At 41.6% G+C, this 27,075-nt stretch overlaps 2 protein-coding genes across 2 annotated transcripts in view; both read right to left on the bottom strand.

Moving 5' to 3' along the window:
• Positions 1-2,900: 2,900 nt before the first annotated feature.
• Positions 2,901-4,370, bottom strand: LOC149198928 (uncharacterized). The gene is made up of 3 exons (XM_089402228.1): positions 3,802-4,370; positions 3,525-3,597; positions 2,901-3,400 (listed from the first exon to the last, which is right to left on the bottom strand). Exons 1-3 carry the CDS (start codon positions 4,041-4,043, stop codon positions 3,254-3,256), a joined length of 462 nt encoding a protein of 153 aa, XP_089258354.1. The 5' UTR covers positions 4,044-4,370; the 3' UTR covers positions 2,901-3,253.
• The window catches only part of LOC149198927 (uncharacterized), a 31,932-nt gene continuing 9,226 nt past the window's right edge, over positions 4,370-27,075 (bottom strand). Inside the window, exons 4-5 of the mRNA XM_089400412.1 lie at positions 5,052-5,168; positions 4,370-4,930 (exon numbers count right to left, since the gene is read on the bottom strand). Coding sequence (XP_089256538.1) covers positions 4,370-4,930; positions 5,052-5,168 — 678 coding nt within the window. The remainder of the gene's footprint in view (positions 4,931-5,051; positions 5,169-27,075) is intronic.

Genomic DNA, 27,075 nt, shown 5'->3' with positions numbered 1-27,075 from the left:
AACAGATGGAGTCAATAATAATAAGACAACCTCCCAATGAAGAGAATTCTCATAATTGCAAAAAGATAGTGACCCAATGATTGGAAGGAAACGTTGAGGCATCTCTTTAATATTTCATTTGAGCCATCCTTTGGCAATCTTCAACCAAGGCAATCTAGGCATAGCCAAGCGAGAAAGATACCAGACCATTTCACAAGCAATGGACACCCCACACAAACCGTATGGCCTATGTATGGCTCTGAGATGCAAGCAAGCACCCATGAGTAGCATACTGCAAATGGTCCTCAAGGAAGCAAAAAAACACCCATATGGCTTGCATATGGGTTCAAGCAATAGCAAAAGACAACTTCTAACCTCTCTACAATGTCTTGGTAAGTGTAGTAGCTTAGCAAATAGCCACAGACTATAATTGATGAAGAAATAGTTTTAGCAAAATTAGTCCAACAAACTAATAGCCAGAAAAACAAATTAAAAACTACCTAAAGACTTGCAACAACTGTGTGGTCATAGCCTTAGATTTCTAATCTCAAAGAAGGAAATCCTCAAACTAGAGTTGGAAAAAATCTTTCAACCCATTAAAAAAACACATGCAACAATTTGAATAAAAAGAAGCTTCATTTTAAACTCAGAATAAAAATAACATGGAAAATAGAGAGAATCGTCCCAAAGGAACTTAGTGTTTACCATAAGAACCCAAATGGGAAAACCAACATTCAATGGTTGCTCAATTATCTAATTCAGCAATATTTGATAAAATGTAATTCATGACTTTGTGCACACTACCCTCTTTGGCCAAAAGGACCCTTTAAGAGTAAAGTCACAGACCATCTACGAGGGGTAGGGGGTATCGGAAAGGCCAAGAGACTGTCCTTTCAGTTCCTATTCCTCCCTCTCTTTTTCTCTCCTATTTTCATTTTTTTATCTTATTTAATTTGCTTTCCCTCTCTCTGGCTCATTCAAAAAAATTTTACACTTGCATTGTCCTTTATATTTTATATAACCTCATTAATTGCCAAATTGCACTTAGGTACTGAGTCTTACAACCATTGACTTGCCCAAATCCATTTCAAATCTATTAATTCTCCAATCACTAGATTTTGTCCCCATCAATGAGACCAATTTGTTACCTCCAAAACTTACAATTCATTGCTTCGCGCACCTGAAACAAAGAACAGGCCTAGTGCAACTCAAGAATGTTGCTCAATGTCACCATATCAATATTGTTGGAAACACTGAAAGAAGGGGTGAATCAGTATGTCACTTAATTTTCATTTCTTCCACAACATTAAATATCATTACCACAAATCGAACAACACATCAGCAACACATCACATCACATCACATGAGCAATACACAAGAAATTTTTTAGGTGGAAACCCTTCCAAGATTCTCCAGCTATGACTGGAAGGAGGCTCCAACTCGTTGGTTTTACGAACTCCAACTAAAAGGATGCCCAAACACCTTGCTTTAACCAGCTCCAACTAGAAGGATGCTCTACCATCCTGCTTTTACCAGCTCCACCTAGAAAGATGCTCTAACACCCTACAAGTTCCACTTTGCCTTAGCACCACCCTGCCACCCTGAATATTGAAAAAGAAGATGAATGTGAGCTCCCATACCAGGGACAATGACCCACTTACAATTATATTCAATTAAAGCCTTATTGCTCTCTCTGCTAATATATGCCCAGATATACAACGGAATTCTTGCTAGACTATCAAGTTATTATCAAACTTCAAGATTGCTTCTTGGATTTATCAACACCTCCTCCAGTGTTCAATTCAAATACATACTTAACAGTTTACAAAAAAATTGTCTCATACCTGGAGAAAGATGCACCTTTTCTGCCACCAATTGCTTCAGACTTTGTCAAATATTTTGCCTTTGGCAATGCCCCTTAACAGCCCTTAACTTCTTGTAGTAGTACTTGTCAAGCTTATGCCTCTAAGAAGCCCTTCAATCTGTGTTAAGATTTTGTCTTGGACTTCCTTAGATCAGACCCTGACCAGGCTTCCTTGGCTGCCGTTAAATTCGGTCAGACTTTAGTTTGCAGATGAATCAACCCTTGAAACAGCCTCAGACATCAAATAAGCCTCTATTTAGTACTCAGGAGAGGGTTCAATATCATGCATGAAAGATCTACTTAAGGGTGGGTTGAAACAGAGCTTGAAACTACTTCAAATTCAGCCCTCCTCCAATATAACTGAAATTATGCCTCAAGGGGGACTGAAAACAATGCTCAAAATTGTCTCAATTCAAGCTTCATGAAGCCTCAGACAAGAGCTTCAGGAATGCCCGAAATTAGGCCTCACTAATAGGCCAAAACATGTGCCACAAATAGTCCGAAAGATGCCACAGAGATGGTTCAAATAGTGCCTCAGAATAGGTTCATATTATGCCTTAGAATAGACCTTCAAGTCTGTCACTGAACAGTCTCAAAAGGGGGTTGAATTAGGGCTTAGATAAGGCCTCGGACAGGCCAAATTGGAACCTCAAAGACTCTGCATCAAAAGGCCAAAAGGAGCCTCAAAACCAATTGCAAGAAGGGCACCATAGACAACCTCAAAACTTACACGAATTAAGCCACAGAACAGACCTAATTTTGCCCTAGATGAGGGCCAAATTATTGTGCAGAGTTGCCCCAAAATAATTAGAACAGATCTGAAAAGAATGCCTTGAAGAACCATCCACCAGTCCAATGAATCACCAACATTAAAGACAAACAATAAAATCAAATTCCTTCAGATAAACTCAGCCTACTTCAACTAATTTTCGTTCTGCCCTGGCCTCGAGAAAAATAAGAGAATTGCATAAGATTGGCATGTCAAGAATGATTCTTTTAGGGGAGATCTGAGCCCACTACTTGTAGTCAACGAAGGGGCACTAAAGATGGGTTGACATGACCATAAACCTGAGGTGATCAGCCTATTATATCATTAATTAAAAACAATTCATTAATTTTGTTGACTGAGCCAACCTGTCCTTCAAACTAGAAAAAAATTCACAAATAAAATTCCCTTTTAGGGGCCAACTTGGTCCTTCATTTTAGACTGGTTTCATAACGAAAATCATCATATTTGGAGGGGCCGACTTGCACAGCTCAGAACCAATATAAATTATTCAAAATTCTCCTAGATTGGAAATAGTTGATTCAGAAATTTTGCCTTGTATTATGCAGTCACAAATCTCAGCAACACAGTTATAGAGTTGGCAAGACAAGAGCGGATGCCACTGTACAATGTACAGACATGTTTCAGGAATTACTCTTCTTCATATTCCGCCATTTATCCTTCAAGTCAGTAGGTAAACGTGACTTGTCAAAAATCCCTTTCCCATGTTCCCATATGCGTTTCCACGGGATTCCATTGGTTTTGCCCATCGCAAATTTCTCCATACCTTCCTGTGTGAAAAAAAACTGCCCTCAAAATGAGCCAATGATCCACGAACATGCAATCAAAATGGTTACTAATAAAAACATGCAGAAAGAGAAAAGAAAAATTAAGTCTGCATGAAAGGAGGTCCACCTTCAAAGCCTCCTCTTCAGCCTTTGTCCAAACTAACTTATTCCTACGTGCACCAGGCAGACGACAGGTTCCTCTGCACATGACAACTAGTATAGTAAATTGTTCTAAAGCAAAAGATATTGAACGTTTTATCTTTTCATTCAATAAATCCTTAAATGATGGCTGCCAGGAATTTAGCTTCGAAACAAATCTTCAAATACAGAAAGTGATGGATTAAAATTTAAATGCTGTGGAAGAATTCAAATTCCTTGTGTCCCAAGATTGTGTTCCTAAATACCTCATTGTGGATTTCCTATTACGTAAGTGGTATTTCCCATCATCAATATTACCATCTTCAAGATCTCCACCATGCATATCATCGTCAGCTTCATTCTGTTCACATGGTAGATCATTTTCAATTCCACCAGGTCTTTTATCTCCATGAACAGAAATTCCAGAACTTTTGCTAAACGCATGTTTTCTCTTGGAACCTGAACTAAAATCACTTGTATGACTAAAAATCTCTTCAGAAGTCTTCATTTTGTTGGCACATGCTTCCCCTCCTTTTTCACATTCCTTATGATTGTTGTTCCGTGCTCGCTGTTCTTTACCTTGGACTGACCTGATATTTAGGAATGCAAGTAATCTCTTTTTGGATTCTATAGCGTCTTTCTTTGCTTTTTGGTAAGCTACAAGGGCTCTTTTGTAAGAACAGACAAGGCAATCAAAAGTTTCACCTGGAATAGTAGATGCATCTAATTGAAAACATTTTTCATGCACAGCAATAGAACACCCACTGCAACAAGACAATACTCCGCCTTCTCTACATTTGAAACAAGTCTGTTCCTGACCATCTTTAGATGGTATCAGTAAGGTAACTCCTCTGCCTCGAGTGAATTGCGTTCCCTAGTAGTTGTGGCTTCTGAATTGCTTTCCTCCTTGGGTTCATCTGTTTCTCCTTCCAAGCAACAAACCCCATCATCTCTCCTCTCACTACAATGTGAATGACCATTAGAAGTTGACTTGGTGCCACTTGATAACTGCTGTAATTTTTCATCTCCAGAAATGTGGATTTCTAGTTTAGATCCAATATCCCGCATACCATTTCCAGTAGTTGTTTGAGAATCTTTCTGAAAATTCTGTGTTGAAGTGCATAAAGAATTGTTCTGGCAACCATTTTCAGAAACACTATATGTTTTTTCAATAATGCATTCACTTCTCTTTTCAATATTAGACTGAGAGCTATCTTTTCCACCATGCTTTAACCTCTTTTCACCTTCTGAACATATAGATTTGTATGGCAAGTCTGCTTCTCTATACAATCGCTTCCGACCTCCACTATTGTTACATTCTTTTCCTGTTGGTGATGGATGTGTATAATGTAACAAAGAAGGAAAGTGTCGTCCCTTAGAGACATCATAAACCAGCTGTAAACCAATAAATTAGTATTGTAAGCCAGACTGACATGAATGTTTTACACACACAACCAGAAATATTATTCTCGAAATAATGTCAGTCATCCAATATCAAATTCATTCTGCACTTTACCTGATCAAGAACTGGTCTGTTCAGAGAAGCTTTCTTCATACGAACAAATTGATGTAAATCATACTTCAATGTTTCAATAGGATACTTCTCTAGTGTAGAAAGACAAGCGTTTTTATCCTGTGAATAACAACACAATTGCATGAAATTATAAAAAATACCATACTCAGTACCTGCAAATTTCCTCAGAATGTTAGGAAACAAAATGAATCAAAGATAGAGCTCGCTGTAATTCATTTTTAGAATAACACGTTGAAAATGTAAAGCTGCTGATCACTTTTGGTAGTTATCACAATACCAAGGACAGACACTGATGAAATGCAAGCATACCAATGTGGGCTATGTTATCTATCTGTGGGTATCCCATTCCATCACTGTATGTTCCCTTGCAGAATGTCTCTGCCACTACTTTAAAGTTCAGACCACTGAACTACTCAACTGCTCTGTTTGCAGCTGGTACAAAAGACACAAGGTGAGCATATAATTGACTTTAGCAGAAGCAAGAATTTAATCTTGGGAGGAAAAATGGAGGTTGAGCAGGAGTATTGGAGAATTAGGGTTTTGCAGAACCTAAGGCCAGAAGAGGAGCAAGCCAATTCAAGTGCAGGATCCCATGGAAGGTCCCCCCTATCTTCTCTAAAGAAGGTACCCAGCAGTGTCGGCAAGGTGGGGGTATTAAGGGATGTGTACTAGGCGAGAAAACCACATCAAAAACTTTGGCGAACAATGGATGGTCAGAGGTGTTTAGGCAAAATGACATTTCTGACAGAAGGACAGTATCAGAATGAAAAGCACTTTATGATGTTGCTGGTGACAAGACTAAGTGTCAAGTGGAAGCAGGTGTTTCTGTCCTGTGCTATGTCCTTGTACCAACAGAGCATTATTTGCATGGTTACAAGGAAGAAGTTGGATGGCCAGAAAGTATCCCCAAAGTTTTTACTGTTCATAATTTGGTAGAGGATGGCCAAGGCAACGAGGAGTTTATTTTGAAGGAGTGTATTCAAAAAACTGAACTTCTTTCAGATCCGAACTCTGATGAGGATATTTTGGGTGTCAATAAGGAATTTAGTCTGAAGGTGGGCACTTCAGAAGTAAGAGAGGAAAAAGGTGGTGGAGATAAGGATTTAAATGGTGCGGAGACGGTTGGTAGTAGACTTGTGGTTAATTCAGGTAAGAAAGGTGAGAATGCATAAAACTGCTAAAAACAAAGACAAAACTAGCCATAGCTGAAGATGTTACGATGAACCAGGTAGTCGAGACTCGAAATGTCCAATAAAACCTTGACAGGACAATTCTATGGAAGGTATATATCTGAGAAGAACTTATCTCTCTGGCTGTAGAGGGTTTGGAAATCATCGCTAGGGTACATCCACACACTCATGAGGGATAGGTTGCCTTCCATTTCAGAATTAAAGCAAGCGCAGCAAATATTTTGATAACAAGAGGATTTTAGGGTTCCATGTCCTTAACCTTGAAGAAATGGTTTCCCTACTTTGATTCTAGGTCAAAGAGGTTTACAGCACATCATTTTTGGGTTAAATTGTTAAGCTTGGCATTAGAGCTCTGGTCAGTCAAAGTTTTATGGCTATTAGAAATAACCAGTGTTGAAAAAGTCAGAATCAGCAAAAAATCAATGAGGGTCCTAAAAACATCATTTCAGAAAAATCAACAAAAAACTTGGAAAATTTTGGAAAACAGCAGCAAATATTAAAAAATGCAAAATATATTCATTTTTTTCAGATTTTTAAACATATAAAGCAACAACAGCATCAAATAAATACATTGGCACATAAATATGTAGAAAGCACTAATATATATGATGTAGTGGATGTCAAACAAATATGATACATCAAAGGCAATAGTAAATCCTGTTAATTCCTGATAATTGTCCAATCACGAACTCAAATGTGGAGAACCAATACAAAATAGCATCACATATATAAATGTATCTCATCATCATGAGTTATATGTACAATGGCAAAACAAAAAATCTAACAGCTAGCTATCTGATGTCAGTGTCCTCTCCCCCTTTTAGAAGAAAAGATGATGGGTTGTTTGCCAAGCCTGCCCTTAGCAGTGGTGGGCCCTAGCCCTGCACCAAATGTCAAACAATGACTGATGGGTATGGAACTGTGCTCTCCTATATCTGTAGAAGCTGGTGTTGATGCTGCCATATTCTCCTCCTCCTCCTATTTGTCATGTCCCTTCTCAAACACATTTGTAACAGGGTGCTGCTACACAATTTTGCACAATTTTGGCTAAAGAAGAGAACCCATCATTTTCGACTTAGGGACTTAGAAGGCAATTTGACTTAATTTGGTTGCTAGTGGAATGTGGGGGCCACCCACATGGGAATTCGAATTGGCCCATTTGGATAGCTTGGAGGGAAAGTCGAATAGGTGGATGGAGGGGCCCATATGAGGCAAGGGAGGCCCAAGGAGTTATAAGGAAGGAGCAGCTCTCATTTTGGGATTCATTCATACATCTCGCAAACAAAATCACTTGATTGTTCACTCTGCTGTTTAGCTGAGTCAACCGGCTGTTTAGCCACGAATCTCTCAAGCAAGAGATTCAACCTCTACTTCGGGGGACCATCCGTGCCCGCTCTAGAGAAGCAATTCTACAAGGATTTCAGGAGTTTTGGGGCAATGACGTAGCACCACCAACTAGCGCAGAGCAGGAAGTGCATATTTCTGGGCAGCTAGAGAATACGTAGAGGGATATAGAGGCCAGCAAAGATCAGGTTGTTTGCTGAAGAGTTAGAGAGCTGAGATAGCAGCAATAGACCAGCATTCTTACTGAGTTTACAGCCAGCAGAGCCAGCATTCCAGCAGTTCGAATTGTTGGGCTAGGGGGCAGCGCAAAGGCCACTCAACAATTTTTCGTGGAGCTTAGGAGCAGGTGTCTTAGGCCAAGAGCTCACCCAGGAAGTCAAGGATTGCATAGCAAGGGTCAGCCCAGCACTTTGGGGTCATTTCCAAGAGGATTTATAGGTAGCTTCCAACAGATCGAATTTTACAGTTGTAGCTGAGGTTGGGCTCCAAGGGGGTCGAATTTCAGAAGTCTAAACCAGCCAAAATCATTTATGGGTTTTTGACAAGGATCCTAAATATAAATTTTCATAATTTTCTTAGCAACGGACGTGGGGTTTTAAGCCGTATCTTTGCAGCAAACACTGTAGAATTATTGGGGATTGAATAGTGCCATTGGGTTTCGATTTTGGGAAGTTCAAATTGGGCCAAACCATTTCTGGGTTTTTGTGGGTTTTCGCCAAAGAGTTTGTGGTTGAAGTTTCATCATTTTCTACACCGGAGGAGGAGTTTCTTGCAGTCCCTTTCCAAGCAGTAGTGAAATTTTTTGGGCAGCGCAGAGCATTAGAGGAGCAACCATTTCCAGCATTTGAGATCATTGTATTATCACCTGGGTTTTGTCACGCTTGCCATTGAGGCAAGCCCAAGTGAATTCCTCCATACTACTGTACTTGCTCCATTGATTAATAAAATGGCTCAGCTGGTTCTTAATTCAAGAGTTTTTATGAGCATTTGCCAATTGTTTAAAAATTTTGTGTTGTAAATCGTTTTTCCTTTGCATATCACTATTTATTTAAGTTTGGAACATTACAGTGGTATCAGAGCATGATCTTGGCCTAGCTATGGGAAATTAGCCAGAAGATCATGGAAGCTTTGGGTATGAGTGCACAGTGACGAGTGAAACTAGAGACAAACCCATGGCTCAAGGGAAATCCAATATGCAGAAATTCTGGGGTAGAATTCATTGGGACGATGAGAGGTTGGCTCAGTTGAGGAGGGTGACAGACCAAACCCATCCTCACCCTTACAACAAAAACGTTAGATGTGAGCAGGCCATGGAGGTGCAACCATCTACATCGTGTGGGGAAAGTCAACCAGATCAAGGCTCTCCTAAAAAGGAGTAGACAAGACAAAGACGGTTAGAGGGTGAGACCAGGGGGCGCTTTTGTTGGTGGAGACCTGTCTTTAGATATCAAGAGCCTAAAGAGGAGGTTGAGCATGATGCTGAGACCCCACAATTATTGAGGTATCTGGAGCCACGACAGTTCCATCAGTTTCAGGCCAACCTTTTAGCATTAAAAAGGAAGGTCGTGTTAATGCGAGAGGCGATTCTGTAGCAAAACGAGGAGTTGGAGGGTATGAGAGTGATTATTGACTCACGTTGGGGAGCAGTTGGATTCCCTGCTGGTGCAGCTAGAGTGCACATTGGAGCGTGAGAGCAACCCTCTTCGGGCATCCATAAACGGGGCTAGCAACACTGTTAGGTTACCTTGGCCCATTGGACAGAGGGAGATAGAGCTACCTAGTCAAATTGTATATATTGACCACGATAGCGAGATGAGAAGACCTGAGTTGCACAGGGTGCAACATCTGCATGTTGGGGTTGTTCTATGTGCAAGAGTTCGTGCATTCGATCCCTCTCTTGGGGTTGGGTGGCGAGAGATTCTGAGTTGGTACCCGGTGGAGTGGACTATGGAGATGGTAGTGGACCTAAGTAGAGCTCAGCAGGAGTTTCCAGGGACTGGGGATGCTAGAAGCCCCCACTGGCATTGGGATCCAGGAGGGACTACCTATCACTTCCCATGTATGTCGGTTGACTACAACCGGGATGGTGCAGTTGACCTAGCAATTGAGCATGCACATTCGCTAGGGGAGTCTCGGTCAGCACCAGTGGTCGACCAGTTTATGGACAGACTCTTTTGGTTTTCTTGGTATGGCATTTTGACACGGGATCATTGGGTGATCAACATACTTTGGCATGAGTTTGTCAAAGGAGGTGGCATTGGCAGGCCACCAGACAGTCCCTTGCATGGAGCTGGTGGCTCTTCACTTTTGTGCGGGGCACAGAGAACGCATAGGAGTGGAGCAGTGGTGGCATCATTGCTAATACATAGAGAGAATCGCTTCTCGGATCCCTCAGGGGGGATTTGGAGGGAAGATCCATTCATCAGTAGGGATAATGATGCAATGGTGGAGGTGATGATACTAATCGGATGTGGCCTAACACGTAGAGACATAGCTCTAGGCCATCATATCCAAGGATGTGTGGGAGCATCTAGCGTTGCGCAATGGTCTACAGGTGGGCATGGAGATGCATGGTGGTGTGTTGTAGTGTGTTGGACTGTGTTGCGGAGTGGGAGTGCCTCACATCGCAGTGAGTACATGCGGGGAGTGACAAGTGCAGTGACACAGGTAGGAAGTAGGACGGTACAGGATGGCATAGCTGCTGCCGAGAGTATCCAGCAGTGTACAGGGGTAGGTCGCGATGTACAGTGGCATGTCCAGGAGTATTGGGTTGATCAGTGGTATGCAGGGGCGTATGGCGCTGCACAACGAGGTCTTGGAGTGTTGCCTCCAGGGACACACGGGGACGGAGATACCAAGCATACCTTTGGGTGTAGTTCACCCAGGATTGATGGGGACACAGATGAGTGATACTTGATGGTATCCACAAGGACTCACACTCCTGACCCTCTTCTACGTCACTTACAGGAATGGGCGATTTGGTTGTTGTCCTTTGACACTCTAGGCACGAGCAGTAGGGGACGCGAAGCTCACCCAAGATATTTATATGACACTTGGTGCGATAGAGGGGAGACTTCTTGTTGGGGGCATCGAGTCGGTGTGCAAGTTGACAGCCACAGGTCGAGGGATGAGGTGATCACCGACAGGGATGGCATATCATTCATCATTGATCCTATGCCTAGGGAGCTGGTCATAGGGGAGACATGTTTCACTCTTTCCACAGGGCATGTCTGGACCATGCATGAGCAAAGGATACCGTGTGCGGCTGAGATAGTTGTCCAGTATGTATCTGAGTTCCCGACATTGTATCGACACATTCTCTAGGGGGAAGGTAGTCGAACCAGTGGCGATGGTTGGCAAGAGCAAGATGTATTCGCATACACTGAGTCGATTGCGCGTATCAGATACCCATCTATTGGTCACATTCAGGGGGTAGCTATTTGGCACACGTGGTTTCCAATGGTCATCAGTACTACACATTGGCAAGCACCGGACAATTTAGCATGCCTCGGATTAGTTCATGATGTATGAAGCATATATACGGGTGGCATGCATGGACTAGATAAGAGGGCCAAAGGGATTCCATCAGTTGTCAGGGCTATGCCACAACAGGTCTGCCTATGGGATGTCGGGATTCAGTTGATCGATAAATCACTTGTGGTGAGCGGAATTGTGGCAGAGAGTGATATAGTTCGCTCTTGGGATGACACATGGGGGTTCACAGAGGGTTTCGTCATATGGGGAGGCAGACATTCTTTATTGTTGCACAGGTTCAGAGTTAGATTTGGATGGGTAAGCCTTGGTGCCATGGAGATGCCCAGGCAAGATGTGTCTCACCTCTTTTAGTATTCCACCATTGAATTCCAAGAGAGGAGGATATTGTCTGTGCATGATGGGGAGTATGACATAGTCAGAGTAGCGCAACGTCAACATGGTGGCACCACTCTGGGACTAGCACGGAACTGGGGCGTCACAACTCTTCATAGCTCAATAACCTTTAGGGATGCACCGGCTACTGCATGGGGAGATCATACAGATCTTTCATCGGGATTTAGCAAGTCATTGATGGAGCAAGGGACTTTTGGTACTTGCACCGGGCAGGATAGTGAGTGGAGTGAGTGGAGCTTCATGTTGGACAGGATGGCCTGGCATCCTGGTATTAAAGGATTCTTTCATATCAGGACAGTGCTGAGGTCAGGGACGATTCAGTGGCACATCTTGGACCCTGGCATATGTTACAGTGACAGTGGGGAGCAACAGTTAGAGAGGATGCTCGTTCAGGCATTACTTGAGGACAAGAGATTTTTTGGAGCGTTGGAAGAACTTGCCGGATGAGGATGCCACGTGGGAGGGTGAGCACATATTGGAGCACCCAACTTTGAGGTTGCTTGAGGGCAAGCAACATTTGGGAGGGGAGGACTGTCATGTCCCTTTTCAAACACATTTGTAACAAGGTGTTGCTACACGGTTTTGCACGGTTTTGGCTAATGAAGAGAACCCATCATTTTCAACTTAGGGACTTAGGAGGCAATTCGACTTAATTTGGTTGCTAGTGGAATGTGGGGGCCACCCACATGGGAATTCGAATTGGCCCATTCGAATAGCTTGAAAGGAAAGTCGAATAAGTGGATGGAGGGGCCCACATGAGGCAAGGGAGGCCCAAGGAGTTATAAGGAGGGAGCAGCTCCCATTTTGGGATTCATTCATACATCTTGCAAACAAAATCACATGATTGTTCACTTTGTTGTTTAGCTGAGTCAACCGGTTGTTTAGCCACGAATCTCTCAAGCAAGAGATTCAGCCTCTACTTCGGGGGACCATCCGTGCCCACCCTAGAGAAGCAGTTCTACAAGGATTTCAGGAGTTTTTGGGCAGTGACGTAGCACCACCAACCAACGCAGAGCAGGGAGTGTGTATTTATGGGCAGCTAGAGAATACAGAGGGAGATAGAGGCCAACAGAGATCAGATTGTTTGTCGAAGAGTTAGAGAGCTGAGATAGCAGCAATAGACCAACATTCTTGCTGAGTTTACAGCAAGCAGAGCCAACATTCCAGCAGTTTGAATTGATGGGCTAGGGGACAGTGCAGAGGCCACTCAACAGTTTTTCATGGAGCTTAGGAGCAGGTGTCTTAAGCCAAGAGCTCACCCGGGAAGTCAAGGATTGCATAGCAAGGGTCAACCCAACACTTGGGGGCATTTCCGAGAGGATTTACAGGCAGCTTCTAGCAGGTCAAATTTTGCAGTTGTAGTTGAGGTTAGGCTCCAAGGGGCTCAAATTTCAGAAGTCTAAACCAACCAAAATCATTTCTAGGTTTTTCTGGGTTTTTGACAAAGATCCTAAATATAAATTTTCTGAGCAACAGAGGTGGGGTTTTAAGCCATATCTTTGCAGCAGACAGTGTATAATTGTTGGGGATTGAATAGTCCCTTTGGGGGTCGATTTTGGGAAGTCCGAATCGGGCCAAACCATTTTTGGGTTTTTGTGGGTTTTGGCCAAGGAGTTTGTGGCTGAAGTTTCATCATTTTCTAAGCACCAGAGGAGGAGTTTCTTGCAGCCCCTTTCCAGGCAGCAGTGAAATTTTTTGGGTAGTGCAGAGCATTAGAGAAGCAGCCATTTCCAGCATTTGAGATCATTGTATTATCACCTGGGTTCTGTCACGCTTGCCATTGAAGCAAGCCTAAGTGAATTCCTCCATACTATTGTACTTGCTCCATTGATTAATAAAATGGCTCAGCTAGTTCTTAATTCTAGAGTTTTTATGAGCATTTGTCGATTGTTTAAAATTTGTGTTGTAAATCGTTTTTGCTTTGCATATCACTATTTATTTAAGTTTGGAATATTACACTATTGCTCCTCCTCCGTGTCCTCTTGTTGCCCCCGTTGTCGTACTACTATTGGTCCCTCTTCTAACCGTGCAAGTGACTCCTCCACGATGGGGAAGCTCAAACTCCACCATCCACTTAGACAATACATTAATATTGTCCAAGGAAATGGCATCCGCATCTAGTGTTTTCTCCATTTGCTTCACCCATAGTCGAAGATTGTAATCGACATACACCAAGTCATTAAGGCGTGAGGACTCCAACACGTAAGAGTGTCAAAACAAAAATTAATGAGTCCTGACTCTTGAGGGTCATAAATTACAATAAATGTAATTGCTCAGTTGAAATTCAAAGTTATAACATGTTGCACTTATTTGAGTGTATTTTCTCAAAGACACTCCAATTGCGCTCACACCTCGAACTGCTACAAGTCTTATTGAGGATTATGATGGTGAATTTCTGTAAATTTGGTACCCTTGAACCATAGCTTCAAAACCAAACATCTACGACAAAATAAAGAAAATTTAACATAATTAAACTTTCAAATAAAAAATAATTGAATTCAAAAAAATCTAGAATTCTAAATTAGTAAATTCTAAAGCCATGACTTGTCACTTACGTGGCATGAAGGTGGTCCTTTCACGAATCAATGTTTTAAAACTCCGACTCGGGTTCGGAAACGGCCGAGGGTCGGCTCCGATTCCGACTCTAACTCATTATCGACTTGGCCACTTTGATTTCAATGACTCGGTCGTTGTAAAACATACATCAAATATTAATTTTTTTTATGAAAAAACATAATTTTAAAGATTTTCATTCATGTTTCCAAACACAAAGCATTAGAATATCGAGAGAAGACAACATATGATCAAAGTAGGCTCATGAATATATCCATTCTATCAAAATGGTACCCAGTGCAATGTCTAATGCATACATGATATAGAGATCAAAACAAAAACACATAACCAAGGAGGCTCTAAATGGCCTCTACAACAAAAGTAAACAGTAAAACATCACTAGTCACCAATACTACTGGCTACTGCTAGAGAAGCTAACATCATCTAGCTCAGACTCTGAATCAGTGTTAGATAGGGAAACCCATGGCTCCTCCTCATCACCATCTCCAACTACAATTGTAGAAGTAGTAGCACTAGCAGGCGCAGCAGCTGCACGCTGAGATAAACGAGATATGTGCTTCTGTCGTGGCTGAGTAGAGGAAGTGTTTGCAACTGGAGGACTTCGAATTATGCCTGGTACAAGTAGATCTGCATTCAACTAAACATTATGTTCAACAGCAACTTCAGCTAATGTCTTTGTCTATAAATCCAAATCAATACCAAAATCCTCATCAGAATCAAACTTTGTTGGATGACACTCCATTACCCAATCTGATGTTGGATCAATATCTTCCAACACAATGGGATCTGTATCAGGTCTTTTGTTCAGCAATTGGTTGTGTCTTAGTCGAAGATTGTATTGGACATAGACTAGATCATTTAACCGCTTTTGTTCCAAACGGTTTCTCTTCTTCATGTGAATCCTCTCAAAGATGGACCAATTGCACTCACACCCAGTAGCACTGCAAGTTTGACTCAAAATACAGATTGCAAACTTCTGCAATTGAGGACAATGTCTACCAAATGCCTCCCACCATTGTGCTACAAAAATCATAGTTGTGTAATGAGTTAGCTCAACAAATTATATCCAACTTTCAAATTACAAACAATTTAACAAAATAAGGATTTGAAAATTGAAATTGTTTGTTTACTTGGCTCATCTGCTTCCCTTGCAATCCTTGCTAGGTTCTTGTCAAAGGTACCTATGGCTCTGCTGAAACAAGTGATCTGTTGATGTATCTCCCGTTGATCACTCTCCTTAGCAATCATGCAATCAATACATTCAATCAAACCATCTCTAACCTCCCCAGTCAAAGCATCTGCCTCTAGAGCTTTATAATGATACCTTGGGTTCAGAAAAAACCCAGTTGCATGTATAGGGCGATGGAGTTGATTTTTCCATCTTTCATCAATGATTGCCCAAATGGGCCCATACTTAGCCACTCTATCATTGTTAAAATTGGCAACTAGGGCCAAACTCCATGTGGGTCATCTTATTTATGGCAGCTGATATTTTTCTTGGATCCCTCTCATCGAGAGGTGTAGGATTGATCTAAAGATCATCTGATTCCGATAAGTATTCATGGAGATATGAATTTATTTGTGTTATGGGACAATTCGTCAAGGTCGGCCAGCGACCAAAAAAACCCCACTTGTGCTCAACGTTTTAGTATAAATAGAGGTGCCTTGAAAGTCATTTGGACACACATCCTCTTGGTGATCTCTTCCTCTCCACTTGTCTTTGGGTTTTGGTGGGAGGAGAGATCTAAAGAGGATACGCTGCCATAGAGGATGCCCTAGATCCTAACGCTATCATGGAGGAGATTTTAACGCAGTGAAGGAAGCCTACATAACGCAGCAAGGAGAGATCTAATTGCTGGTCTAAAAGAGAAACCATACGCTGCCCTATACACAGCTCTATTGGAGAGCCCTATGCTTCCCTGTACACAGCTCTATTGGAAAGCCCTACGCTGCCCTATACACAACTCTATGGAGAACCCTATGCTGCCTTATACATAGCTCTAGGAGAGCCCTACGCTGCCCTATACAAAGCTCTATTGGAGAGCCCTATGCTGCCCTATACACAGCGCTATTGGAGAGCCCTACGTTGCCCTATACACAGCTCTATGGAGAGCCCTACGGTGCCCTATACGTAGCTCTGTGAAGAGCCCTACGCTGCCCTATACGCAGCCCTATGGAGAAGCTCTATGCTGCCCTAATTGCAGTCCTCCAGGTGATATAAACCAAGACTATTCAAGCATGCCCCAGTTACAGCCCTAGAGGAGAAGGTCTGAAAGAGGCTTGTATGACATGGAGAAGAGTGTTGAAGGATATACATTGAAGTCTGTCCAGCAACGCAACAAATGTTAGGACTATGTTGATAATAGTACAATGACTTGGACGAAGAAAACAGTGATAATGCATTGAAGCAGCATGATGTTGCAAGCAGCAGATATATTGCAACAACATGTTGATGAATTTTGCAGCATGATGGGTACAACGATGAAGTGTATCATAGCATAATGAGGCGCAGCACAATGGTGAGGTATAGCAATATGATATAGCAAGTTCATATTGCTGCTAGTATAACACATTGGGACAGCAACATGATACTCAGTGCAGCAAGTACAACTAGGATGCCAGGGATAGCAAGCATGCTAGGGACAACAAGCATGCTAGGGACAACAAGCAAGCAAGGGACAACAAGCTAGCTAGGTGCAGCAAACACATAGGTCAGTATGGCAACATGGTGCAGCAATGGCACATGACGCAGTACAGTGATGGGTACTGTCATGATTGATGAAGCATGATGAGATGTAGCATTCTGATGATGGGTGCAACATGGTGCAGCACGGTGAGGCGCAGCATGATGATGAGATGCAGCACGATGATAGGTGAAGGAGTCACCTTGGAGAATCAGTTGAAGCGGCATGTCTTCAATTGATCTCATGTATCATCTTCTTAGAGATGATCTATGTTCTCATCTAGATAAGTCAAAGTGTTGACTTCAGTTGTAAAGGTACTATCTCTCTCTCTCTCTGTTGAACTGTTGAAGAACATATAAGAAGAAATGATCAAGGGTTTCCCCACATTGGGGTTTGTCCCTAGCTAGAGCCACATCTTGTGTCCTCTTGTCTTGGCTTGTCTTCTACGATTTATGTTTATGTTCTATCTGCAGTTTACTTTAATGCTGATGTGATCGCTAATTTGGAAAAGTTATTGAGCTAACTATGAAAATTGAAATAAATTGCTCTAAGCATAGAACATACCTAAACTTAACAATCATTGTATGTTGTCTTTATTTGCTCCTTTGCTTGATCCACAGCCTCATAAATGAAGCCCATAGCCAATCTTTCTGCATCCACAACCACAACACCTTAACCAGTGGCTCAGCGACCTTCACAATCTCTACTGCCTTTTTCCAAAATATTTCTTTATTAACTTTCTTTTTCACATATTTTCCATCATGTTTGCGAGACCATTGGCTTTCATTCCATTCATCACTAGAAAACAGCCTTTGCAAGTTTCTATGTTGGGAAAGCATAGATTGCAATGTCAGAAAATGAATTGCAAATCTAGCGATGGCAGGCCTAATAATATCCCTGCCCCCTATGTGTTTCCTCATTAAGCTCAAAATCCATGAGTGATTGTAGATATATTTTGTTATGCTTTTGGCATGCTCTACAGTGTTCTTGACCCAATCTATTTTTCTAATATCCTCAAGCATGAGGTCTATGCAATGTGCAGCACATGGGGTCCAAAAGATGGTTTTGTGTTTTTCCTCGAACATTTTACTAGCAAGAACATAGTTAGAGGCATTATCTGTGATGATTTGAACAACATTAGCCACCCCCACCTCTTCAACAACCTCATCCAAAAGCTGAAATAACAAGTGTGCATCTTTCACCCTATCAGATGCATTAACTGATTTTGGAAACATGTTTCCCTGTGGGCAAAAGATAAGAAAGTTTATGATGGTATGGTTCCTTTGATCCGTCCATCCATCTGACATGATGGTACATCATGTTTTTGCCCATGAGCTTTTGAAATATTTCAAATATTCATCAATGGAGGAAACTTCTTTTCGCAAAAGAGATCCCCTTAACTCATGCATAGTAAGGCTTGACGTTCAACTATCACCACGGGCCTGATCATCATGTTATAATGTAAACCCTTTCTGTATGTGTAAATTGTAAATAATCTCAGCAGATCCGTGTCGTGTATGTAATTGCCTAGGTAAACCTAATTTTCTGGTGACGATCTAAATTCCGAGAGGTTTTTTGTCTCACCAATCCATTCTCGGATGGTCAGCAGAGTTTTCCTTCAGCCTTACCCAAAGCCGAAGTGGATTTTGTCACTGGGATCTTAGGGGAGTCCTAGTGTTCTAGATCGAATCTATGTAAAAGTGATTTGGGAATAATCCTAACTATTTGGTTAGGTTACAAATTGCTTGGTCAGCTGAATTATATTTGTGTCGCAGAATTGGGTAGTCTGTGAAGGTCTTTTGCAAATGGGTTTTCCCCCTTGAGATGTAAAAAATGTGAAAATCATGATGTAAAGTGTCCTGAGGGTTGGAAAAATAATTTATCCCCTCATAGGTTAATTAATTAAATTTTCTGGCCAAAATTAATTAAACTCCTAAGCCAGAAATTTAATTAATTCTAGGTCCTAGGTAAATTTAAATTCCCTGAAGGCAAAATTCGTTGGTCCTTAAAAAATTAAATTTTAAGAGGTCCAGGGACTAAGGTAAATTAATTATTTTGCTAAATTTTAAGCCCTTGGTCCTTAGGGTTAAGTCCAAGTCAAAATTTTGAGGAAATTAATTCAAAACTTTAATTTTTAAATTAATTAAAACACATTTAATTGAAATTTTCGAATTTCCTCAATAATTTAAAATTTCGATGGATGAGATTAAAAGAAATTTTGATCCTCATCAACGGTCGAGATTGTTTTGACGTGGATCACTCAAACTAGCCATTGGAGGATTTATCTTTAAATAGAAGGTCATTTTGTCTGTCAGGATCATCCGATCTCTAGATCGTGTACTAAGCGAAAAGCTCTTTTGTAATCTTTTTATGAGCAATAAAGAAAGACTTTGGGGTTAATTTTTGTTGGTGTTACTCTTCGTGGAAACACTGTAAGATGTGTCATTTGCATGCATAGATTTCTTTTTAGCCATTGATGATAGTTTTCTGAAGAGTGATTTGAGTACAGGTATCTTGCTCAATCGTTGCGGTTTGAATGATAATTTAAGTTTTGAATATAATAACAGGTATCCCTATTAAATCTGAATTTTATTATCGTTTTTTCACTCTATGTTGATGGTTGAATTGAGTTTTGTACGAAAGTCTTGATTTTTAGATCATCGGGCATTCGAGGAAGTTCTCGGTTGAACCAGCCAACTTTCAATCCATGGTTTCTAAAGAGCCCAACTTAAATCTGATCCCGGGCTTATCATAAGATACTTTTTATGGGTGATGCATGAAGGGTTTTGAGCTCAGTACCTCCTTTAAAATTTGAAAATTTTAAATTTTTCTGTGCTAAATCGATAGATCGGGATGTTGAGAGTCTCAGATTATCAGATCTGGGAGCGGAGTTGGACTCACACTCCTTAGATCTAATAGATTTGCCATTCATGTATATAGATCTATAATTATTTTCAGTTTTCTAACTTGGGTTTTCGGAGTTTTAGTTTTTTGGGTCATTGTTTATATCGTTTGGGTGTTTCTTGTTGTCTTGTAGCTGTAGATCTGAAGCTGAAAGCTGTGCAGAGTCCAGATCTAGGCCCTGGAGGGTAAGATCTGGATCTTTAGGGGTCCATCAGCATCATTTTGGCAGGGATCATATCCAGATTTCACAGTCCAAGGGTTTGAATTTATTTATTTTCAGATCTGGAAATTTTCATGAAGGTTTCATTAAGAAATCTGAAGTAGAAGGATTTAAAATTTTAAATTAAGATTGTTGGAATTTTTTTGAGGTTTTGGTGATTTAAAGAATTTCTGGGCCACCATTTTGCAGATCGATTTGTTGCCTGGTCTCAGGGTTCACTGTGCAATTTCGAATTATTTTTTTACAGGACCCTTGCTGCCACCAAACCCTGTATTTTCTCATCCTCTGACATCAAATTTGTTGTTGCCATTCTGCCTGCAATCCCAGTTTTATTTCCCTCACCTGTTGTCCTCATCTGGCTCCCCATTGCTCTATCCTTCACGCAATCTTGTCCAGCCCTCACGCAAATCTCTCCTTACGCTGCCCGTCCAAGCATCCGTCCCACAAACACAAGATCAAAACCTGCATATTGCCTCCTTTACGCAGCCTTATTCTCCATCTTGCTACCTAAACCGCAGTCACTCTTCCCTTCCCTCGCTGCACCTTCTCTGTGGCTACCTTCAGTTGCTCATTCACGCTGCCAGAGAAACCCGCAATTTTTCTCCTGTCCGTTGCTACCCATCGCTTCCCCTTCTTTTTGATCCGCAACAGCTCCGCATTCCTATCCTCCTTCGTTGCTGACCTCTCTGTGTGCCTCTTCTTCCAACTTCGAACTCCTTCCGCCATCAGAACCTGCACACAACAGCTGCAAAACAATAAAACATTTAAAAAAATTTATTTCATGTATGTGTGTGTTAGTTTAGTTTTTAGGTTTTATTTTCATTAGTTTCTTTTTCATTTAGTTTAGGTTTGTATATAGTTGCACCACTGTCATGCTGCATTATGTTGCACCATTCATCATCACTATGTTGCATCATGCTGCACTTTGCTGCACCATTCATCATCATTATGCTGCACCACTGTCATGTTGCACTATGTCGCACCACTGTCATGCTGCACTATGCTGCACCATTCATCATCATTATGTTGCACCACAGTCATGCTACACTATGTTGCACCATTCAAGCCATTACTACAGTATCACTGAGGTCTTCATTGTTGCTTCTTTACCATGTCAACATGATCCATTGAGATCTTCACTATGATCTCTATGTTTTCATAGATGCACTAAGATCTCCTATTATGACAGTCATTTCATTATGTCAACGAAGTCTACATTGAAGTCTTCATCGTGATGACTATATATTATATCCTTATCATTACTAAGACAGTGATTACTATTGAATAGACCTAGTTACATTCCTTCATTATCAGATTGTTGGAACTTTGGTACTGCTTTTTCCTTATAGAAAAAGATGTGATCTATAGAACAGATGCATGACTGCTCATCCTCGTACCTAGTACTCTACAGGAATATCATCACTGCATACTTGTCATGCCTTATCCATGTAATGCGAAGACTGTCATACTAAGGGTTAGGTCTCCATGAAGTTTAGACGTTACTGCTGTAACCCCATCCGAAATCTATACTTGCTTGTCCATCCGAGCATTGATTCATAGGCAGTATATCGATCTGATCTGCGTCTTCATTATGCTTATGAGTTCTGGTCATGACTGCACCTAATACCCTAGCCGAGGTGCAGTCAGACCCTGCCTTTCCATGTGTGGTCTTGAATGTGTGCTCTCTGCCTTCTTGACTGTGGCTCCCTTATCCGAGTACTTGACTACCTGCAGTGGCATGTGATCATGTTGTCTACACCTAATACAAAGCCCTCCTTCCTATACGAAGCACTCCTTCCAGCACCCTATACTTGTCATCTCAGAAAATGCGATTAGGGCTTGCTTCATTGACTGTAAATTAGGATAGTGTATATCCTAGGGCACTCCCTCTATGCTCTTCTTCATCAAACCCAAAACAGAATGAAGATAGATTACAAGTGTGTGTCAAAGTGACTTGAAGGCCACCTCTATTTATACTAAAACGTGGAGGACAAGTGGGGGTAATTTGGTTGTTGGCCGACCTTGACGAATTGTCACATAACACAAGTAAATTCATATCTCCATGAATACATGTAGGAATCGAATGATCTTTAGATCAATCCTACAGAGGAATCCAAGAAAAATATCAGCTGCCATAAATAAAAAGACCCTCATGGAGTTTGGCCCTAGTTTCCAATTTTAACACTCCCTCTCAACTAGGGAGAACTCCATCTGCTAATCCATCTGCCAGTCCGTACTATCTCAGGTATCAGTGCCCTGCACTGCTCTGTTCTGCTCTGCTTTGCTGAACTATGAAGAAGAAGAAGTGATCGATAATGTATCATACCATCCTCTATTGACCCGTAGTCAGTCCTATATAAAAGAGAGTGTCTCATACCACTCTTACTGATCTGAAGTCAGTTCCAAATAAAGAGAGTGTATCATACCACACTTACTGATCCAAAATCAATTCCAAATAAAGAGAGTGTATCATACCACTCTCACTAATTCGAAATCAATTCCAAAAGAGAGTGAGTTATATCATTCTTACTAATCTGAAATCAGTTCCAAATAAAGAGAGTGTCAAAACACTCTTACTGACCCGAAGTCAGTTCCAATTGACCCCAGATCAATATCATCCTAGCATAGGGAGTACAATAGTTACATGATGCATCAATCGGTACTACTATGGTCCCTATCCTCATTTCCCTACTCATTGGCCAGATGCGAGGTACTTCCCATGCGTCCCAAACTGCATGGGTAGGATGTCTCAGCAAGAGAAGGATGAACCACTCATCCTGCCTACATGTCGCCACGGGGTATCCCAGGGGAAGGTTGAACCACTCACTACACAAAAAATCACTAGGGGAAGGCTGAACCACTCACCCTATGATTGTATCTTGATGGGAGAAGGATGAGCCACTCATCCTGCCTACATAGCAGACCACTAGGGGAAGGCTGAACCACTCACCCTATGGTTGCTCATCACTCCAAGAAGTACCCCCAAGCCCCCGGAGCTCCCAGAGCTCAATGTCCATATCATATAGGACCTTCAGGAGAAAGTCTCTCCACGACTCCTCGTCGTTCTCAGAAAGTCAAGAATTTGACCTTTCCCAGGGGCTTTATCTGAATAACGGTGACCTGCACATCAGTCCCAGAGTGATGGAGCCTTCCTGCTCCTCGTTGTACCATATCCCAGATAAAGTGGTACCTGATGTTTGTATGCTTGGAGCGATTATAGAACACGAGATTCCTTAACAATCGAATCCCCCTCTGGTTGTCACAGAAGATCACGATGGTATCCAGCACGAGTCCAACCAACTCACAGAAGAGCTTCCACAACCAGACAGCTTCACAGGAGGCCATACTCACAGCTATGTATCCGACCTCATTGGTGCTCAAAACAACCGACTTCTGCGTCCTGCTCATCCAAGATCTTGAAGCATAACCCAAAGAGAATCAGCACCCAAAAGTGCTCTTGCGATCCTCCACACTGCCTACCCAGTCAGCAACAGAATAATCATGCAGCGTCATATTTCTGGCAGTGTATCTCAATCCATGAGAGATTGTGCCCTGAAGATATCTCAAATGATTCTGGGCACCAATCCAGTGAGGCTCAACCATATATGAGCTCAATATGCTAACTGCAAAACATATATCCAGGCGGGAGTTCACCAAGAACATCAATGCTAGTGTGAGTTTATGAAACTCAGAGGCATTTCCCAAATCAAGTCCAGCATCACTATCGCATAACTTCTTAAAGTTAGGCTTCATCGAGGTAGTCACGGGCTTGCAGTTCATCATTCCAAATCCGGAATCCAACTCCCTCTCACTTTTGCAAATGAGAGGGTCTACACCTGTCAAAAAGAGGTAGTCCTCATAAGGTGCCAGTATGAGAGGTCTATCATCCACAACCTTCAAGCAATGGTTTGGATTGGCGTCACTCCTAGTGAGTCTCAGCTTCATCAAATAGTTGTCTATCCTTTCATACCAGGCCCGGGGTGCTTGCTTCAAGCCATAGAGGGCTTTCTTCTACCTGCATACGTGAGATTTCCCGATCATGAATCTCAAACCCCTCTGGTTGTTCCACATCCATGGTCTTGCTATTACATGAGGGGAATGGTCCCCTTGTAAATTTTCCTTCGGTACATCTTGGACATGTACCTTCATGCTCTTCTTTGGATTCAGGCATCCCTATCACCATCTGTCTCACATCGGGTAGGGTCTTACGACGAAGATGAGCAGACCTCCGGTGTCATTGAAGAGATGTGTCACATGACATGGTCCCTAATGGACTTCCTGCAACTTGATACAAATTGCCAACCCTGAACCCATGAGTAAAAGCATCTTGAATATTCCATTTTCAAACACGTACCTTTCCATCGATCAATGCCACCTTGAAACCTTTGACTTCCACTGCCGAAATGGACACCAGGTTCTTCTTGAGATCAGGTACACAAAGAACTTCTTGTAAATGAATCGTGCTACTCTCATTCAATTGAAGGGTAGCATTCCCTACACCCTTTCCGAGATAGGTGGCATCCTCTCCAAGAATAATCTCCACGATTGTCTCCTTCTCTATCAAATTAGAGAGAGCTTCCTTGTATCCGATGAAGTGCCTTGATGCACCACTATCAATATACCACCTTTTCAAAGTGTCCAGAGGAGAGGTAGTGAAGAGAGCTGATCTCCTCTTGCTTATTTGAAACAACATTATATTCTTCATACCTGGAGATCCTTTCTTTCTTGAAGAGACGGCCATTTCCTTGATGACCTGCATTCCCTTTTCCTTTGCCATTGTACCTGTCATTCCTCTGATCATTGAAGATACCCATGGAATGATTGTTATCATCATCAAGTGATGTGTCCCTTCTATTTGGACACTTCCTTGCATAATGGCCAAACTTATTGCAAGCAAGGCATCTGCCTTTCCTTCCATTCTCAGATCCGGACTTCCCATTGAAGTGACCTATAGGTAGGCCACCAGATGCTTTCGCTGTGCCACTTTGATAATCTTCTTTGCTACGACTTCACCCTTGGTGAATTTGAAGTGGGATGAGGAACCCATTGAGTCTTTTGACCTTATCCAACTGTCTTTGGTGATTACTCTTTCACTCTTGCTTGGGCTTTGTCTTCACCTTAGCTCTGAAACCATGTTAAATTTTAGGTATGTTTTATGCTGAGAGCAAATTTACTTCAATTTTCCATATTAGTTCAATATCAATTCCAGATTAGCAATCACATTAAGCATGATAGTAAAATGCAGATAGAAAATAAACATAAATCGCAAAAGACAAACCAAGACAAGAGGACACAAGATGTGGTGCCAGCCAAGGACAAACCCCAATGTGGGGAACCCTTGATCAATTCTTCTTATGTTCTTTAATAGTTCAGCAGAGAGAGAGAGATAGTACATATACATCAGAAGTCAACATTTTGACTTGTCATAATACGAGCAGAGATCTTCTCTAGGAAGATGACACATGAGGTAGCAGATCTGAACACAGGTGATTCCATCACCATATTGTACCCATCACTGTGTTGCACCCATCACTGTGTTGCACCATTCATGTCGCACTACGTTGTACCATTCATCATCATTATGTTGCACACATTGTCATGAGGCACTGTGTTGCACCATTCATCATCACTATGTTGCACCATGTTGCACTTTGTTGCACCATTCATCATCATTATGTTGCACCACTCTCATGTTGCACTATGTTGCACCATTCATCATCACTATGCTACACCATTCATCATCATTATGTTGCACCACTGTCATGTTGCACTATGTTGCACATTCAAGCCATTACTACAATATCACAGAGGTCTTCACTGTTGCTTCTTTACCATGTCAACCTGATCCATTCAGACCTTCACTGTGATCTCTATGTTTTCATAGATGCACTGAGATCTCTATTATGACAGTCATTTCATTATGTCAACGAAGTTACATTGAAGTCTTCATCATGATGACTGTATCTTATATCCTTATCATTACTGAGACAGTGATTACTATTGAATAGACCTAGTTACATTCCTTCATTATCAGATTGCTGGAGCTTTGGTACTGCTTTTTCCTTATAGACAGAGATGTGATCTATAAAACAAATCCATGATTGCTCATCCTCGTACCTAGTACTCTACAGGAATATCATGACAACATACATTTCATGCCTTATCCATGTAATGCAAAGACTGTCATACTAAGGGTTAGCTCTCCATGAAGTTTGGACCTTACTGCAATAACCCCATCCGAAATCTATACTTCCTTGTCCATTTGAGCATTGATTCATAGGCAGTATATCGATTTGATCTGCGTCTATATTATGCTTATGAGTTCTGGTCATGACTGCACCTAATACCCTAGTCGAGGTGCAATCAGACCCTGCCTTTCCATGCGTGGTCTTGAATGTGTGCTCTCTGCCTTCTTGACTGCAACTCCCTTACCCGAGTCCTTGACTGCTTGTGGGGCATGTGATCATGTTGTCTGCACCCAATATGAAGCCCTCCTTCCTATACGAAGCACTGCTTCCTGCACCCTATACTTGTCATCTCAGAAAATGCAATTAGGGCTTGCTTCATTGACTGTAAATTAGGATAGTGTACATCCTAGGGCACTCCCTCTATGCTCTTCTTCATCAAACCCAAAACAGAATGAAGAGAGATTACAAGAGTGTGTGTGTCAAAGTGACTTGAAGGCCACCTCTATTTATACTAAAACTTGGAGGACAAGTGGGGGTAATTTGGTTGCTGGCCGACCTTGACGAGTTGTCACATAACACAAATAAATTCATATCTCCATGAATACATGTCGGAATCGAATGATTTTTAGATCAATCCTACACCTCTCGACGAGAGGAATCCAAGAAAAATATCAGCGGCCATAAATAAGAAGACCCTCATGGAGTTTGGCCCTAGTTGCCAATTTTAACAGAAAGGCTTGAAAGAGGAAGATTACAAGAAGGTTGTTGATCTCTCTTAGAAGGAGATCTATTTAAAAGGCTCATTGAAAGGCATCTTTGAAGAAAGCATCAAAGGATCTTGATATCATTCATCACTCTTGAAAGTTGTTGTTGAAGGAACCATATTTCAAGGATATCACTGAAGTCTCTTTGAAGATCTTGAAAGCATCAAGATAGTTGGAGACATTATCAAAGAAGAAGACTCTTGATTGACAAGTATCATATTATTTCTCTATGTCTGAATCTACGGGATCA

This window comes from Pinus tabuliformis, chromosome 2_1 (assembly GCF_031772625.1).
Source record: "Pinus tabuliformis cultivar Carrire ecotype Pingquan chromosome 2_1, CPIR1, whole genome shotgun sequence".
NCBI classification, from domain to species: Eukaryota; Viridiplantae; Streptophyta; class Pinopsida; order Pinales; family Pinaceae; genus Pinus; species Pinus tabuliformis.
The sequence above is the reverse complement of the archived record's forward strand: the minus strand, read 5'-3'. Positions and strand labels throughout refer to the sequence as shown.